This window comes from Thermobia domestica, chromosome 6, assembly GCF_964235325.1.
Source record: "Thermobia domestica chromosome 6, izTheDome1.hap1.1, whole genome shotgun sequence".
Classification (NCBI taxonomy): Eukaryota; Metazoa; Arthropoda; class Insecta; order Zygentoma; family Lepismatidae; genus Thermobia; species Thermobia domestica.
Genome location: NC_137459.1, coordinates 114,423,092 through 114,443,538, shown reverse-complemented (window position 1 = coordinate 114,443,538; position 20,447 = coordinate 114,423,092). Strand labels below are relative to the sequence as shown.

At 36.5% G+C, this 20,447-nt stretch overlaps 1 protein-coding gene across 7 annotated transcripts in view; it reads left to right on the top strand.

The window, feature by feature from the left end:
- The window catches only part of LOC145688155 (1-phosphatidylinositol 4,5-bisphosphate phosphodiesterase delta-4-like), a 429,611-nt gene that overhangs the window by 342,697 nt on the left and 66,467 nt on the right, over positions 1-20,447 (top strand). For all 7 annotated transcript variants that reach the window (XM_081761973.1, XM_081761970.1, XM_081761972.1 and 4 more), the window contains exons 2-3: positions 14,319-14,501; positions 19,228-19,498. In XM_081761973.1, coding sequence (XP_081618099.1) covers positions 14,319-14,501; positions 19,228-19,498 — 454 coding nt within the window. The remainder of the gene's footprint in view (positions 1-14,318; positions 14,502-19,227; positions 19,499-20,447) is intronic.

Below are 20,447 nucleotides of genomic sequence, written 5' to 3'. Positions count from 1 at the left end.
TACCATCATGTTACGGTTATTAATGAAGTATTTGTTTATAAAATAATAATAAAATCAAATGAGTGGTATTTTACAAAATTGTCAAAAATAAATAAATAAATAAAAAGAGTAAACTACTCCTTTGAATGTTTTCGTAAGAAATAATTTAGATAGCATTGTAGAGCTATTGATGAAATATTTCTAAAATATGAAAAATATGCATGACTTTTTTAAAAAATCGTCCAAAAATCACCCCTAATAATAAAGTAATTTTGTAGATATTTTCGTTGCAAATGAGTTATGCTATTTTGTTAGGTTATTAGTAAAATACTTGTTTATGGAATATGAACAAAATTTTGTACTAATGTTTTTGCATTTCACGCAATAGATAATACCAGTCTTTTTAAAATAGGTTTTTTTTTTATGGGAGATACGGAGAGCTGAACCATTTTTTGCCTTTCGGCAGATTTTCAAAACTGTTAGGTGTACAACCTTGGAGTTCTGTGCAAATGTTCTTCTAGCTTAAGCTGTAGACAAGACAGTATCTTGAGAAATGCGGCCCCTAAGAGGGTTAACGGGACTTTAATTTTTGCCATTTGTCGGATCTCCAAAACTATTGTGTAGAACCTTGAAATTTTGTAGAAATGTTATCCTTGAATTGTAGGTCGTAGATAAAATTATTTTGCAGAATACGGCCCCTGAGAAGGGATCAGGTGCTTCATTTTTTTGGCCCTTCGCCAGGTATCCGAGATTATTAGATGTAATATTTTGAAATTTTTGTGTAGCTCTACATGTTCCCGTTACACTCTAGATTAGACAGTATTTTGCAAAATACAGTCCCTAAGGTGGAAGAGGGAAGGTTGAATGATTTTCTTTTGTTCGCCAGATCCCTGAAACTTAAGCATAGGATCTTGGAATTTTATATAAAACTTACCCTTACATTCTAGGTTCGAAATAAAACTTTCTTTTTTAATTCGGCCATATGAGGGCAAAAGGATATTTGAATACTTTTGGCTATGTCCAGATTTCAGAAACACCTAGGCTTAAAGCCCAGAAATTTGTACATATAAATATTTCCTATATATCCTAGACTGAGGAAGTAAAGAAGGTTTACGAAGAACCAATCCTGCTCAATTATATTTAGAACTGACAATATAAAAAAAATAGTAATTAAAAGTAGTTTTTAGTCATGATTCAATGCTATACGTATAATTGTACAATATTTTATTTTGAAAAGAAAGATTAGCATTACAAGACTCATATCATAGCTTTGAGAAATAGGCCCTTGATCAAAATTACACTCACGTATATTAGATTTGCTTATATTACGTTCTTGAAGTCTGATTGGTTCAATTTTAAAATTTGATCTGTAGGATTTAAGAACAGCAGCTCTACTAATCTTATAACGTCAATAAAATCTAGAGCAATACTGATTCGTAACTAACTTCGTCGTAAGATGAGTAGTATTTCACATGAATATGTACTATATTGATCCCCTAAAGCAGCGTTTCCCAATCGGTGTGCTGCGGCACACTGGTGTGCCGCAAATGGGCCGCTGGTGTGCCGCGAGGAAATCGAAACAAAATTATTTATTCTATAGCATCCAAATTGCAAGAAATAGGAAAAATATATATTTGTATTTCCCATTACTATGATCATCTACAATGAAAAAAAATACTATAATTGTAATATATTATTGTGAATACATTACTGTGTCGCAAGTAGTATTTCGAAAACAGAATTTATTTGCCGCTGCCTCTTACACATTTCTACAGCTATTTCTACAAAGGCTGTGAAAGTTGTCATTCCCTTTTCTACATCCTACTTAAGTGAAGCAGGATTTTTTGCAATGAACACAATCAAGTGTAAGAACAGGTCACAACTGTTAACTCCGAAATACGATATGAGGGTGTGTTTATCAACTGTCATTCCACAATTGAAGAAGATTATGAAAGAATATTGTAATGAAGTTGCACATTAATTTTGCTTCGTGCACCAATCTGTTTTCCTTATTTTTGAAAAATTGTAATTTTCATATATCTTTGTGTAATATTTAAAAATTGTAATGTATATTAACCGTGTTAATAAACTATAAGTTTCATACTGTGTTACTTTTTTGTACATTTTTAATGTCGAAAAAAAGTTCTTGTTATCATTGTTATAACCATTATTGCTTCTTTATTTGTTTCAAACTATTTCGTAACTTCAAATTTTAAAATATCATTCAATCCTTTCGATAAAGTAAACATGCATTCAAATCACCTGCATTTATACTTTCAAAGTACAAGGGATTTGTTTGTTCGTTCGTTATTTAGTGATCTTCCTTCTTAGTGAAAGGTTGGATCTAGTTTTCGAAAAAGAAAGTGTATTTTTAAAAACCTGAGTCCTATATTTCATTGCAATTATTTTCTATTTTTAAATTAGAATGAAATAATAAGCATAATGATTTACCATGAGGAAACCCAGTCATCGAAACCCAGAAGATCAGTAATCACAAAAAAAAAAACGATATTTTATATTACAAATGAGTGTGCCGCGAGTTGAAAAAGGTTGGGAAACGCTGCCCTAAAGAAAAATTTGCATGCGCATGTGTGCTGGTTTCTTCTTCTTCATCCTTCTCTTCCTCCTCCTCCTCATCATCATCATCATCGCCATCATCATCATCATAATCATAACCATCATCATCATCATAATCAAAACTATCATCATCTCCATCTCCTCCTCCTCGCGTCTTCCGTTCAAATCATAAATTGCTAGTACATTACAGTGACGTACGCAAGAAGGGTTTCATGGATTACTCCCCCCGTGAGCAAAATATTATGCACACAAAAAATTGCCATATTAAGATATGCATACACATTCCTCAAATTATATGCATTTGGGAGCTTGAAACTCTCCCTTGTCAAACTTCTGCGTACGTCACTTCAATATTATCTTCCTCTTTTTCCCCAACAATATTAGCATTTCCCATTGCAACTGAGCATGCACTCCTTTTCCTTGTATCTATGATTTCATCTATTATCTCATCATTATTCTTTACTTCTTCAATTGTTCGTGCAATGGTCAGTGTATGCAGACGTTCGTATCAGTATCACATCATTTCCTCAAGTGTTACCGTTCATAATCTTATCAATATTTTTTTTCTTCCATTGGTTTTCCTTTCAAATGTTTACCCGGAATTACTCCCACACGTTCAGCCATCTCTTATCTGAGTAAGACATCCTGTACGCTAGATTCATAATTTCCCATAAACTTCTTAATTCCACAATTTCCTGACAAATCTAGGTAGTTTCTTTGGGATTTTAAAATTTTCCTCATAATATGGAATACACATTCCGTGTTCAATTTGCTTCCTCGAGCTATTTTTCTCCTCTTCTCATACTCACATCCAATTGTCTTTTTCCAAGACATACCACTTCCATAGATAAAAATAGGAGGATATTTTGAGTCGAAAATGTTTTGTTCAAAAAAAGAGACATTATCCGTAATTTAGCTCTTTAATAGACTACGAAAAATATGTATAGTGGTAATTTTCTATTGCCTTCCACTCCGCAGTGTTCCAATTTTTAAAGTAAATCTAACCACTCAGACTTGATGTCAAATTGCCATACTAGTAAATACAATTTCCGCTACTTTTATTACTTGAAAGAACTGCTATCTTCTGTATGCTAATTTTGCCTGGTTACTCAATGTAGTCCAGAATAGTCAGCCCTCTAGGTATCAATTTGCAGCCGGCATAGCTTTCAAAGTTTCACTACAGAACGCAGCCCCCACGTTCAACAAATAAGTGTCTACGTAATTGTGGTGTCCTTCAGGAAGTCTTGATTATGTAATTGATATTGCTATCTCTGGAAAAAGTTTAGAAGACCGCGAATTAATTAACTGATGTATAAGGTAAATAGGGAGAATATGGACAATTTCTGAAATAAAGATCTTTATTTCAGTAATTTATTGAATAATTGAATCAACATTCGGTAATAACAAAGCCTGTGTATTACGCCATAGAAATATTAGCAAACATTAGTACATTACGCTTACTGTTTAGTACTACACGCATAATTGTGACACATGTGAAATAACCCATATTACCCCAAAATTAAGGATAATATGGGTTAGAGTGTAAGGAATATGAGCAATAGAAATACATTAACTAACCATCTCACAGTACACATAAATTCTACAATAATAAGCTTTAGAGCAAAAGGTAGTGACAAGCATACTCTTATAGACAATATTAGGAACTCAATAGTACGAAAAAGGAACTTATAAATGAAAAATATTACATGGAACTCGTGAAGTTAAGAATTCTGCCTAAGAACACTGAGGACAGATAAACTTCTTCTTGGTTTCAAAATGAACAAACGCAAAATTATACCACATCAAACATCGTGTACACTTGACCCACTCTTCTCCATTGTGATCAACTTGGAACCACTTTTGGCACACTGAACATTGTGAGTCAGTGTTATTCTCAGAAACTTCGGTGTTCATCGTCGTCTTATCTTTCTTTGTCGTTGTAGACGTCCTTCTCTTTTTCAGCATCAGAAGATTTTCGTCTGCTGTCAATTTTTTGGAACTGCCTACTGTACCTAAAATTTACGTGAAATATTATATTTCTTTTACTGTATAACAGGACATTTCCCAACTTTGAATGTGTTTGTTTTCGATTTTTTATTTACTATTTTTCACTCGATGGGACAGGAGTTATACTTGCGAGACTTACCCACTGTTCAACCTATTTAGCCATGTATTTGAAACGTATCCTGTATCTCTTTCATGAAACCTTTTCTCTCTTGACCGTATTACCCACATACCCATATTTACCCCACGTAAATCCACGTGCCCATATTACCCCGAATACCTCATCTCATATTACCCCATCTTGCTATATTTTATTTAGGTTTGCAACACTGTTCTTACACGATTCTGCAGTGCACGCCATGCCTTGCGAACAAAGGGAAACACTTTGGACTCTACACATCAGTAAACAAGTTTTCGTAATTTTTTTTATATATCCGGACAATATCTTAAGTTTTATAGGTGCAGAATAACAACAGGCATTTTATGGGGCAAGAAAATTGTACATCACTTATCTTCAAACCATTAATATTCTCTTAAATTTCTGCTTCCACGTTTCATAAAACAGTCGCAACCAAGACTCTAACAGTGCTTCCAACACACGCAACAAGAATTTCATCTTGTACTTGCTGTACTACGAGGAAGAAACCTTATTTCCGCCCATATTTTCCCTATTTACCTTACGCGTTTTTAAACATTGAAATCCCTAACCAGAGAGTATATTACATACAATGATCAGCTGGATGCGCATCCTCCCGAAGGCTTTGGGCGCAACCTCCTATGTTCTCATTCTGCCACTCAAATTTCTCATTATCATCTCAAATTTACCATTCTTTCCCCCAAATATACCTTTCTCACCCCCAAATTTACTATTCTCCAATTTGATTGTATCGTTTTTAATTAAAAATTGTACCCCCCCCCCAAATAATCTTAAGGGGGCAGTCTTCGCCCTAAAACTTGCCTCTGGGAATCCCTGATTACATACAACAGTGAGGAACCGATATCATGAGAGTGTAACTGGGTATTTGCACCGTCGTAAGCGTGTTCTTTGAGAAACGTTCCAACTATGGACTCTAATCCATAAATCAGTTAATTTGAAGTTTTTTTCCTCGATATCATAACTTTTCCCGTCGTTTTAATGAATTTTCTCTTTACTGTTGGAACTTCAAAATAAATCACAAACATGAGTAATTCTTCTTATGTCGCAAGCACATTAGTTAAGGAAGCCAGATGGTTATATACAGAGTAAATGAAAGTTGTACGTGTAATAACAACACATTTCCCAGTCGAGAATGAAATGGTCAATGGATAACGTTAAAACAGAGGATTAGCCAATTAAGACTTCCTAAAGGATTCCCGGATATCTCCGAAATAACTGCTATGTCGTTATTCACATTTTCCATTTACTCTGGTTATATACAGCTTAACGTACCATCTGTTAAGTGCACTTACAATTTGCATAATTTGTCACAAAGTTGATATTTTGTTTATAAGTTTTAAAATTACGAAGCGATATATAAAGACTTCGAAGAATTATGTAAACAAGCAGCATGTAATTTAATTTGTATTCATAAGCGTGATTGAATTTCAAATGGTGACAATTGTACTATAAATAAGCATTGTAGCTCAGGTGAAATATTGGATCCGACACTTACTAGTTATTACAGATTCAAAATTAAACAACATATGAGAAAACTATAAAACCAGGGTTAAAAGTGGATCTGAAAAGGTAGGGGGGCGGTAGGTAGCGGCATAACGTCAAGCTGTCCCCCCTGCCTATCTTTTCCCATTATAATTTTTCAGAAACTGGGGGGACGCCGTACATATTTTTTTTGGAGGTATGTGTCGGCGTCCCCCCGCGCCTTTAACCCCTATATAAAACTATTGTTAAAACTCATTAATTTTGTTTAGGGAAGATGAAATCGGATGTAGCACCTCTTCCGCCATGCCATTAATAACTAATAATTTGCCGTTGTCCAGTTATAATTTGAATGGTTTGGCATGTGGAATTCGGCCTTAAAGGTTGCTTTCTTTCAGAATCAAAGCAAAATCTATTAGAGATCGTGTCGGTATCATAGAGAACAAATCACGTTCTCTATTTCCACATTCCTTTATTTAATAACCTAATTCTGTAAAACTGGTGCGGCTTTCACACCGTTCAACATAATTTCTGTGTCAGAGTGGTAACACCTGGCCTGTTTTAACCACAACAGTGGATTCTTGGTGTTAGAATAACAGTAACCTGAGTTAGAACTGACTTCTTTTAACACCGTTACTTCTTGCTGTGGGTTTCCTTACTCTTAAACTAAAACTTATGTTCAAACCTATTCTTAGAACTTTTGAAACCCAGGACGATATAATACATTTATGTGGTTTAAATTATTTACATTAACATCATTACAGACAGGTATAACATTAGTTCTATTTAAAATGAAATTAATACAGGGTAGCCCAAAAGTAGGTATACATTGATCAAGTATAACATTCTACTTTATGGGTTTATTTGCTTTGGCTGTTCCGAGCTTAAGATATAAGAAAAAATACATTAAGAACAAATAATAAAGAAACTAAGTATACCTGATGGATAACAATAAGAAATGATATAAAATGCAATGAGCTGATCAGTACGGTACTGTATAATGATCTTAGTTTTTTCCTATCTTGTATAGTTTGGTCACAAAATAAGGAAATATAAGACATGTTGATTTGTTAAAAAAAAAAAAAAAAAAAAAAACATTAACACGTAAAACAGAATTACATTTGCCATTCATGGTATATAAGGGTCAGTCAAATGAAAACTTGGACATAGCGAGAAAGTGCGAATGGAATGTTTTGTATTCAAAAGTAATTGCCAGACACGTTAACACATCTGTCCTAATGAGAGACGAGATTATCAATTCGAGCCTTGCAGAAGGAGTTAAGTCACTGACAGATCCAAAACCTCACCCCCTCTTGCACTTCCTCTCTGACTGAAACTGACGTCAACGAACGTCTTTCTTAAGGTCACCAAAAATGTGAAAATCACAAGGGGAAAGATGTAGGCTGTATGGAGGATGTTGAAGTGTATCCCAGACAAAGCTCTGAAGCATATCCTTAATCAGATTGGCAGGATGGGGAAGGGCATTGTCATGCAAAAGGATGACTCCGTCCAACAGCATTACAGGGTGCTTTGCATTCATGGCACGTCTCAGTTTCTGCAAAGAGTCTTCGTATCATTTCTCATTCATTGTGGTCCCATGTTCGAGGAAGTCAGCAAACAGAGGATTCCTCAGTCAAAGAAGGTCATGACTTTACCGGAACTAGTGTGAACAGCTTTGGATTTCTTTGGTGGGGGAGAATTGGGGTGTTTCAATTGATGGCTTTGCTCTTTGCTCTCGGACTCAAAAAGGTGGCACCATGTTTCGCCTCCTGTGACAATACGGGACAAAAACGCATACTCTTCCTCGTGGTACCGCTGCAGTTGCATCAGACATGAAGCTGAGCGTTAAACCATGTCGAGTGCAATTGAGGTGTCTGGCGAGGATGAATTATTTGATGTGATTCGATTTCCCCAGGCGGCTGCTGATTTCCATGAAATTCCAAGATCAGACAGCTCAGAAACCATATTTTACCCCTTTATACGAATCTCATGATTCTGGGTTCATCAAAGTCGTATTCTGCCACAGATACTACCCTTGGCTTCTCTCATCGTGTAAGACGGTAAATGTTTCTTGAAACTCTCTGTAGCACTTGTACACACAGCAATCACTTATAAAGTTCCCGTTATAATCCTTAATCATTCGACGATGTTGACAACTGGATTATGCCTTTCCACCGGGAGAAATGGGATTACATCATGCAGTTCACACTTGGCGGGCGCTCCGATTGCACTTGATACGATTTCACGTTCACTTTCACAATGATTGAACACCAGAATCTGTTCTTTGGTATGGAGTATGTGCGATCTCTAGTGAACATGTTTCACTAATTTGAGTATCGCTAATTTTATGCGGCTCTCTTCTAGTGGCTTAACAGAGCTTTAAAAAAGCCTGCTCTCGTAGTAATATAACATAAAATAGTGTAAGACTCTAAGGGCCTTGTGCAGAGTTGTTTTGACGCATGAGTAGCGTCATACTAAAGGCCTGACTACAGCAGGAAACATATGTTAGTCGAACACTTTAGTAAGGTACTAATCACTCGTCACAACCACTCTCCATAAGGCCCTAAGTTTCTATAAAGCAATGACGTTGTAGTAATGAGCACTGTCGTTGCCGCTGGAGGGATTGACAGGTACACTCATGTCCAAAATTATTGTCGCATGTCTATAAATATGTTGTTGTAGGAATATAATTTGATAAGATATGCGCTCGGTATTTCTTATAATGTTAGTGTGTATAATCGGTAAAGACATGTATGTGGCAAATTTTATGTCAAAAGAGCAGTAAATAAGAACAATAAAACGAAAATAAAGCTTTCTTGACCATTTAACAACATTTTGTTTTACTCATTCTAATTTTCGTATTTATAATTCTTTTCCTATGAAATTTACCACAAATATACATTTCCCTATTATACACATAGTATCAGTATTAAAATACCCTGCAAAATCATTATCAAATTATATTCTTACAAGAAACAGTTAGATATGCGACAATCATTTTGGACATGAGTGTACAATCTGTCTCAAAATTAATTTTAATTCATTATTAAATGCTTCATATTTTTTAAATTCTAAAATTTCGCAGTACACACTATGGGACTGACTGACACATCATTCTGTTGCGACACACAAGTTTGGAACCACTGTCGTAAACCACCGATATACTAAGAATTTCTGCTTTAAAATGAGGCGGGTCATTCAATATAACTTTTCCGCATCCCGAGGGTAGACAGGTGCAGAAGAGTCGGCACCCTTATTGATCTCACTGACTTAGATACATCTAAGACTGTCCCAAAAGTTAGACAAAGGAGTCAGGCGTTTTTGTTTTGTTTTACAAGTAAAACCATGACGCAAGTATTAAAAGGCGACACTTCACTTTTATGGGAAGTTTTGAGAACGCCAGTATTGTTTAGGCGTCTCAAAGTTTAGACAGTGTGTCCGAAAGCAGGAATTCCCACGAAATGTTAAGGAAATTAATACAGATGAAATAGAGTTTGTGTGTTTGTCTGTCTGTCTGTGTGCGGCCTGGGGACCAGACAAGTAGACCGAGAGTTACCAAATTTTGGTCAGGGGTACCTTGGCCCAGGCCCGAGATCAAGACGAAGCGTTTTTTTTTTTTAAATTTCGAATCAGAGAGGTCTCAGGGGGAGGTGTTTACGGGACCATCCTGGGGTCTGGGCTGAGAGTTACCAAATTTTGGTCACGGGTACCTTGGTCCAGGCCCCGGGCCAAGACGAAGCGTTTTTTTTTTTTAAATTCGAACCAGGGAGTCTCAGAGGGCGTTTACCGGGACATGTAAAAGTGGTAGAAAATGGCCGATATTACTGTCGAATTCAGTTTTCGCGGTCGCTGAAATCATTGGTGAAACTCTGATCGCATTAACTTCCAAATTCACCCTATTCGGGCCGGGGATCACCGGAGAAGGGGCGGATACCGAGACAGTAAAAGTAATCCAAAATGATCGATATTAGTGTCAGATCCATAGTTTTCGCTGTCGCCGAAATGAATGGTAATACTTCCACAGGCGTTGACTTCCAAATACTGTCCCTATGCGAAAAATGGGTATATTCAGCTAGTAAACAATACTTTTTTTTCGGAAATTTATTCTACATTTATATGCATTTACATTACTTATTGACTCAAAACAGTGTTTCTGTTCTGAATACGTATATCTATATATATAAAAGAGAACGTACAAATCCTTTGTCCGCTCATCACGCTAATACGGCTGAACCAATTTCTTTTATTTTTGGGGGGTTATTAGGATTTGGACCCTAGATGGTTTTTATCATATCACTTTAATTTTCAATTACCAGTGTCTTGAGATAATTGACCATTCAGGTGTCCATTACGTACAAATCCTTTATTAGTTCATCATAGGTATAAAAATAAACGTATGTATATGCAACCCGCATGACCGTGTCACTCGGCGGGTTAACATAAATGACAGGCGTTATAATGGTTTTTATCATATCACTTGAAAGCGAAAAAGTAAAAATTATCTAACAAGTAAACCTTACGTTTGGGTGAATCGAGTTGCTGACTGAGACACATATGAGAAAGTAGTACTAAATGTGGTCAGTATTTCAGTGAAGTTTTAGGTGCGAAGCTCCAGGGGTTTAGGAGATACAGCTACCAGAACATCACATGGAAGTACAGAGTAGTCTTCAACTGTTGGAGGTAAAAGCCCTGTAAGACCTCTTGTAACGACAAAAGGTGAATAACAAATATATGGGTACATATTAGGACTAGGGTGAAGTCATATAGTAAGGGTATACCTGACGGCGGCCATCTTGAAATCCGCCATTTTGAATTAAGATTAAGTTTTTAAAATAGGAATAGGGTCATGTGATACACGATTTAAGGCGCAAATTTAATCAGAAGAACAATAGTGACGTTAATTTTGATTTACGCGCAATTGGTAAAAAGTTACAGGGAAATTAAATATTGTTGCTGCATATGTATTAGTCATTTACCCCGCCTTGTAAATTTTGTGTTAATGATAATAATTAAATAAAAAGCAGGTGGATAAATATTAGGTCTATGGTAAGAGTTGTCTTGATGGCGGCCATGTTCAAATCCGCCATTTTGAATCAGACAAAAGTTTTAAACAAAATGCATAACAGTGACACCTTATTAATAGCAATTTTTACCATAAATCCAACGGTATAACCATTTTTGCTTTATCATTAACGAGCATTTGTTATCGCATAAACAAGTTGCTAATTTAAGGAAAAATGACCAAAGTGGAATTGAGTCATAATTGAACTTGGGTCTTTCTTCCAGAAAAGTCTTCAATTAGTACAATCAATATGTAGTTCAGAAAAGAGTGCATGACTTGCACAAATGCTCTGCTCACAGTGAGCACACCTGACAAAGGCAATCGAGTTACACTTGACACATTTGTCGTTAACAATTCCGTCAAAGCAGTAGTCATAAGGTGCGATCCATTAGTTTTGTGCTATTTAATGATAAAGCAAAAATGGTTATACCGTTGGAGTTATGGTAAAATTTGCTATTAATAAGGTGCCACTGTTATGCGTGTTGTTTAAAACTTTTGTCTGATTCAAAATGGCGGATTTGAACATGGCCGCCATCAAGACAACTCTTACCATAGACCTAATATTTATCCATCTGCTTTTTATTTAATTATTATCATTAACACAAAATTTACAAGGTGGGGTAAAGGACTAATACATATGCAGCAACAATATTTAATTTCCCTGTAACTTTTTACCAATTGCGTCACCATTGTTCTTCTGATTAAATTTGTGCCTTAAATCATGTATCACATTACCCTATTCTTATTTTAAAAACTTAATCTTAATTCAAAATGGCGGATTTCAAGATGGCAGCCGTCAGGTATATCCTTACTATATGACTTCACCCTAGTCCTAATATGTACCCATATATTTGTTATTCACCTTTTGTCGTTACAAGAGGTCTTACAGAGCTTTTACCTCCAACTGTATGAAGACTATTCTGTACTTCCATGTGATGTTCTGGTAGCTGTATCTCCTAAACCCCTGGAGCTTCGCACCTAAAACTTCACTGAAATACTGACCACATTTAGTACTACTTTCTCATATGTGTCTCAGTCAGCAACTCGATTCACCCAAACGTAAGGTTTACTTGTAAGTAACAAAGTTTATTGCGTTCGGGGGTGACCGCAGCGAAGCGGGGCGGGTTAACATAAATGACAGGCGATATAATGTTAACATTTACTGCAATCTTCTATGGTTTTTATCATATCACTTGAAAGCGAAAAAGTAAAAATTATCTAAGTAACAAAGTTTATTGCGTTCCGGGGTGACCGCAGCGAAGCGGGGTGAACGCTGCTAGTATATATATATATATATATATATATATATATATATATATATATATAATATACTATCCTTTGGCTAGCTAGGGGATCCGCCCCCAGACCCCCGCATTTGTCGGCATACGATCTCGCACCTCTTATAACCACAATTCTACAGAATTTCAAGTTTATTTTCCTATTTCAACTGTCTAAAAGATTAGATTTTGTATCCCAAGAAAACACCCATTTAAATAACATGGAGATTTCTTCATCCTCCCCTTTAGACCCCTTAAAAACTAAAAATATTCACTTTAGCAATTTTCCTGTGGGTTAATCCCGGAAGGCTACAGCCATGCCAAATTTTGATCGTTCTAATACTGCCAGAAGTGTCTAGACATTTTGAGGTGTAGATGTCCCATATAAATAACATGAGAAATATTTTTTAGTTCCCCATAAAACCACTTTAAGGTTGGAAATTTATATTTTTAGTAATTTACTTAGATAACGCTAACAAAGGCGCACAAGCATACCGAATTTCAAGTTTTTATTCCAATTCCAAGTACCTAAAGTAGGAGATTATAGATCAAAAAAGGTCCATATAAATAACATGGGGAATTTCTTCATCCCCTCTTTAGATCTCCTAAAAATTATTAACTTTCGGCAGAAACCTACGATCATGCCAAATGTCAACTTCCCACGTCAACCAGAGGTACCCATTATTTTATGTCAGTACATGTAGTTTTATATATATAGTTTATTATTATTATTATTATTATTATTATTATTATTATTATTATTATTATTATTATTATTATTAAGTATTCTGTCTTTCGGCGTGCCCTGGGACTGATTTTTTCTCTTAATTTTCAGTTTGGGCCTGGAAATGTTCCCCCCTCCCTCCCTCTCTCTCTCTCTCTCTCTCTCTCTCTCTCTATATATATATATATATATATATATATTCACATCGAAGATATTAACTCGATTTCTAGGATAGGTCAATTGACAATTGATTCCTTCCACTTTCACTTCTGCCAAGCCCTATGTCTCCAGCCGTAGTTTACAATAATTCATTTTGTGTATCAAAGAAAATAGTTCATAAGAATTGCCATAAACTTTATCAACTGCAAATTAATGAGTTTGAATTGAACTATTCAGTAATCAGGGGAATTTGTTTTGTGTTGCTTCTTGGTTATTATCAAAGCATGCGGTTGATGTGCCAGGATTCAGCTATGATTTATAATTAGAAGTTCATAATTTCCTGTTACATCCAGGGGCGTCACTTAGGGGGGAAGGAGGGGCAATTGTCCCCCAAAGAGTTTGAGGTATACATGTACTTTAATCGATTGTCTACTAATATACTAGTACAAAACGTGAAAATCTTATGTCAGTGGTGCTCTTACCCCCCTCAAGCGAAATCTGAAATGACGCCTCTGGTTACATCCTAGCTTCGAGGTCATTCAAAAAACTACTTGAATTGTGAAGTTGCTAACTCTGACCTAGAAAGACAGAAATTACTGTAATCGGGGTAGATGTGTTTGACCACATATAATCAAAATTTAAATTATCTCGCTGGCTATACCCTGTCGTGGGATGTCATTTAGTAAGTACGTAATTCAGTCAATTTATTTCAGGAAATAAAATTCGCCGATAGACAAGTTATAAACAACAATAACTAGTTTGCAACAGAGGATAGACCTAGGCCACCTATGTCTATGAAAGTTCGTAACTAATTTGTTTTGCCTTTCTTTTCATCTTTTGGTTGGAATGAAAAGTGTCTGCACTTCCTTACTAACTATATTGTACTTTTTCTCTTTGCAGAAGCCATTGAAAGATGCAAAACGGTGGAGGATGTGCTTAAGATATTGAAGACTGGATCCCATTTGTGGAAAGTACGTTCATTCAACAAATGGTACCGACGCAAGTATTATCTGGATGACAAGAATATGAAACTCTGCTATGACCCATCGCACAAAGCGCCATGCTATACCATCAAAACGGAGAGTAAGTGTTAGCTTTGCTTTGGTTACTGCCAGTTTTATTTCTACTCAAGTCAGGATAGCGGGAAAACAAAATGCATTGTCGTAATACAGATTTTCAAATGATAGTAAAGTATATACAGGGTGTTAATGAACTAAACCGACAAACTGTGAGAAGTGATTCCTTACTTCAAAATAAGATAAGAAGTTCATATACACCTGTAGGGAAATGCGCACAGTTTCAGAGCTAAGGCTGTCCAAAATCGTGGAAAAGCCAAATTTCAAAATGCCCTAGTTCGAATTCGAGAAACTATGCATGACTTCCTTCAGGCTGATAAAGACCGCCATCCACAGCTTCTGAAATTCAAACTAGGGCCTCTGGAAATTTGGATTTTTCGAGATTTTGGATAGCCCTAGCTCTGAAACTATGCACTTTTCGCCATAGGTCCACATGAACTTTTTCTCTTATTTTGATGTGAGGAATCACCTCCTACCGTTTGTCGGTATAGTTCATTAACACCCTGTATACAGGGTGAGCACAGAAACAGTCCCAGGTTTCAAATTAGTGTAAATTTAATATGCGAAGGAATATTTTGCTGAAATTTTGAACAGTAATACATAAACTCAAAGTTTTTGTAGCAATAATTGAAATCACAAACACTCGATGTGCGCGCCACCTGTAACGCGGGAAATATCGAGGCGGTAATCTAGCTCCAACCACACGTTGTGAAGCATATCCGGTGTGATGGAGTTGACAGCATCACTGATGCGTTCTTGGAGATCGTTCAGAGTTGTGGGTGGTGGAGGTGCATAAACTTTGTCCTTCACAAATACCCACAGAAAGAAGCCACAAACAGTGAAGTCAGGTGATCTTGAAGGCCACTTGCAAAGAAATTGATCATTGACTCCAGAGCGCCCTATCCATCGGATTGGGAGGTTCTCGTTTAGAAACTGCGTACAGCACGATGCCAGTGTGGCGGCACTCCATCTTGTTGTAGAACGAAGTCGTCTATCTCTGCATTACTATGTTGCAGAATCAACCAGTTACGTAGCAATGCTAAGTAACTTTCACCTGTATTTTTTTTTTCCTGAGAGAAGAACGGACCGTGCACCGGACGCTCTGATACTGCACAAAAAGCATTGATTTTCGGTGAGTCACGTTCCCCATTTACAGTTACATTAGGATTCTGGATTCCCCATATCCTTACATTGTGTCTATTCACCTTTCCACTTAAGTGAAATGTCGCCTCATCGCTGAAAATGATCTTCGTCAGAAAGTTTTCGTCGTCCTCCATGAAATTTTGCATAGTCTCACAGAACTCAGGGCGCTTTACCTTGTCTTGTGGGTATAACTTCTGAACCAACTGCAGTCGGTACGGGTAACACCGCAAACGCTTGCGTAAGGTCTTGCTTACTGTTGTTTGTGGCATCTGCAACTCTCTGCTAGCTTTACGTGTAGACTTCTATGGGCTGTGTGTGTACGAAGGCTGCTCTTACGCGCTCCACAGTTTCCTCGGAGACTGGACGTCGCCCTGAATGTCCTTTTCTTTGATCACAAACGCACCCCGTCTCAATAAACGTTCTATGCCACTTCACAATGGATTTGTGTGTGGGTGGATCAGCATTAAATTGTCGTTTGAAATCACGCTGCACTCTCACAAAAATGCTTGTTTTTGCAAATTGTAAAACGCACCAGCTTCGTTGCTGTGGGGTGAATACCATTTTCGATTTTATTGCCCTCTAGCTGTCCTGTTTAGAACTAGGATTCTGAAAAGATAGATGGGAAAATACTTTGAGTTTACTGAGCTCTGTACAAAATTTCATGTAAATATTCAATTAAATGTTAATTATATGGCACTTTAAAATCAGATACTGTTTCTGTGCTCACCCTGTATGTATGTATGTAATGTAAGAGTACATTAGTCAGAAGTATTCTATACTGTGTTTTACTTTTTTTTGTTCATTTCGACGAGGATACGTCATCATGATGATAATTATAAAATAAAAGATGTACTAACTCAAATTTTAATTCAAACATACAGCAGAACTCCTAGCAAACCCCTTAATTCAGTTTGTAAGATGGGAATATAAATAAATAAATGTCGTATTGATAGACCCAAGCTCATTTTTATAGTAAGGTTTGTGGTTACCTGAAACTCGGAATTTCAGAATCGATGAGTTTCTCGTGTTTTGACACTTTCATGTTGGTCGCCAAATTCAACAAAGTTGAACTCGAGTGAGTTTTAGTGAAAGACTAAATCTTAAATTCCACAGGACGTACACGATTTGAGATTCTGTATTGTAGATGTGATTGCTACAGTTACTCCTGATCTACTGAATCGAATATGGGGCGAATTGAACTATAGCATATGTGTACGTAATGTGACTAACAGTGTACAAATTGAATTTTTAAAGCTTTTAAACTACCATTGTACTTTGCGTATTTTCATTGTATCATCCTCTTCAACGACCCACTGGAGGCTGCCACAGTGTAGTATCGTTGTTTTCAGTGGTATCTGAAGAAAGAACGAATTACAACTATTTTATTTGTGGTAACAATCGAAACTGAAAGTGAATTGGCCACACACAACCTTCCGAGGCGTTGAACGATAGCTAACAACATAGCAATTCTTGAAGGCTCAGCGACGGTATGTGTAAAATTCAAAATAATTTTATAGAAGATATAAATGAGTACATTGTTCATTATTGTTTGTTAGACAACAATTAAAAACATCAGATATGTGTAGCTGTTGGGCGCGCGTTGTTGCTACCATATTAACAGAATCTCTGTGTGCATTTGAGAACACTTAGTGGAAAATGATAAAAAGCAATTTTGCCGCAACAGCACATGGCAGGTTTTGGTTTATGGTGTAACTGCCCCTTAAATGAACAATTCCATACAAGGATATTCGTAAGTATATGCTCTACATCAAACTGGCAATTAACAAAATACTTTTTAACACCATAAAAATTCGCTTTTCTCAGTGGCGTATACTGGTTTGATGGTTTGGGGTACCACTAGCCTTTATAACACCTGTACATTAATAATAATAATAATAATAATAATAATAGAGAAAAGTGAAATGAAATTTTCAGTTTTACGTCCCATGTTTATGGCGGTTAGGCTAAAGGAGACGGCGATGATAATGAGAAATGAATGAAATGGTGGAATGAATAAACTGGGAGGAAACGGGAGAACCGCAAGAAAACCCACGTACACGGTGTTTGTCCACCACAAAGTTTACTTGGCGTGAACGCGGATCGAACCAGAGACCCCATCCACCAGAAGTGAACGCTCTGCCACTGAGCCACCGCGGCCTCTTATAAGAGAAAGCGTACAGATGATGTGTAAGATCTGTCTGTAGAGTTGAGATGTTTTCAGGGGGATTCGGACCCGTTGGACCCCCCGGGGTGCGCCACTATATGCGAGTTAAAAAGAACGCTGAAATAGGGGATTAGCAACAAAGGAGCCTCAGTCTTTAAGAGCCTTCGCAACCCAATGCAAATAATGAAACAAGTAATTATAACTATGAAAATGCTGTAAAACACAAAATTTGCATTGCGTTTACGCAAACCGCTACGGAACGAGGCTCAAGATGTCCGAGACAATTCCCAGAGACTCCCAACATGCGCTGTCATTCTCGTATAACTTCCCTTTACCATCGCTCACGCTCAAGAAACCGATTACTGCAGAGACAACTGGTGTTACCTAGCAGCCCGCTCGTACGCTGCAGATGGAGATGGAGGGAAGAGGAATGCGCTGATAACTTGCAGTTGAGCAACTTGAGGTGGTTTCCTGCTGCGTTGCCCGATTGAAAATGTCTTGCGAAGTGGGTGAAAAAAGTTAGTGGATATTTTTAAATACACATTTCGCAGAATCTTTTAACATTGAAAGAGGATACTAAAGTATAAAATTATCAATATAAATTAGTTTATATTATATTAACTTTATTTTGTAATATTCTAGGACTACCACCGGTAGGCCCGGTAGCTCACAAAGTACGCCACTGGCTTTACTCCATTTTCTCGAAAACTACGCATGAGGTTTACACTTAACTATATCATTTTGTTCAATTCTGTGAGATCTGCCGATTTGTATAGGTCTCATCTTTGGACACTTTTTTTTTCGTTAAATGCTAATAATGATGTAAAATTAGATGAATATAGAAATAATTTCATGCTTTTTTTCTTTAAAAGATGATCACTACAACCCACAATCAGCTGTAATTATGTATTGCTTGATTAATGGCTATATTTCAGTGTCATGCATAGTGTAGTCGCTAGCTTTATCGTCTTTGATGCGAGCGACCTTGAATTTGATTCTTGGTGGGGACACTCGGTCGGAAAGGTGTAAAAAGCTTTTTTCAGCCCAGCCATTCTAAGAGATTTTTCCTAATTTTTCCTCATTCGCACCAGGCAAATTCTGTAGAGGTACCTAACATAAAAGTCCTAGGCACCTTCCTTCCTTCCCCATTTCCTCGGGTAGTGCCATGGCCGAGGGACTAATCTCTCATACGTGATGGGCTTATATTGTCATAGCTGCCGAACATCCAGAAATCTAATACCTAATGATTTAATTTCAGTTTTTGTATTTCATATAATGTTTACCTTCATTGTGTTGAGTTAGATCTTAGTGCCTATTGCTCATGGTTTCAGCACCCAAACGTTCAGACCCTAATTATCAAGAGTAATCAACAATAACTGATTGCGTATATAGATACTTCTGCTAACACATACTGTGTTTTTTGTAGTTGAAATCGCGGACATCGTGGAAGTACGGAAAGGTTGGAAGACTGATACATTCAACAAAATTGGGAGCAAAGTGGAAAGAAAGATGACCAAACAACCTGGTCGTACTCCTGTCGTGGAAGAGAAGTCTTGCTTTTCTATCATTCATGGACCTTCAAAAGAAAGTTTGGATCTTGTTGCAGCAAACGAAACCATTTGTGATAGCTGGGTTCGAGGATTAAAGCATCTAGTCACTGTCGTTAAGGGCATGCAGCAGGAGGTAAATTACGATAGGTAAGAGCAAAATTTTGTAATGAAACTAATCCTTTATTCTGTTTTTGTTATTGTGTATTCTAATTTCTTCTAGTGTATTTTTACTATATTCTCGTAACATAGTTGGAAGGTAATATCCAAAGAGAAGACATTAGATCCCCCGGGGGTGCGAGTAAACTAAAGGATCAGAAAGATTCATTGTATAGGAAAGAAACCATTTCATCTCGAATATTGTTAAAATAACAGTTATATCTGTCAAATTAGCAAAGGAGAGGAAATTTTTAACATTTCGTAGTAAAAAAGACGTTCAATTCGAAGTGATCGAATGGAATCAAAAGTAAATTAAAATGCCAAATTCATACCAACTGTGAACATTTAAAAATACGCTCTATTACATAGAAGGATGTTCCTAAGACAGGTCTATGTGTACGGGTATACCGGTAGTAATTTATTTACAATTCTACCACTTTTGATTTGAATATAATTATCAAATAAGTAATATATTCAGTGTCGTAGGAAAGAAATCCAAGAAAGCATGCCCTAACGAATTATCAGTGGTATCAACGTTGTTAAGGAATAACATCATTAAAAGAAACAAACAAATCAGTCATTGACTTTTTTTCCTGCCTAGATTCCCTTCACCAATCATAGAAACAGTGTCGTGTGCAAGAAGCGGATCGAGATTTCAACTTTACAATGGATGTAAATGAAATGATCATTAATTATTACTTTTAAAAAAGCAGAAAATAGCACAATACAAAATAAAGTAAATTATAAGAATTTTCGCTAAGTACTTCATCAGATAGAGATGACAAGGAGTAGGAAGAGTTAATGTACAGACAATTGAGAAGCGTCCGTTTGACGACACTTTGAAATATAATCACGTGATAAGTGTTTGACATTGAAAGTGTAAAGTGGTTACTGGCAGAAGACGAAATAAATTAAATAAATTCGTCTTAACGGTACAGGA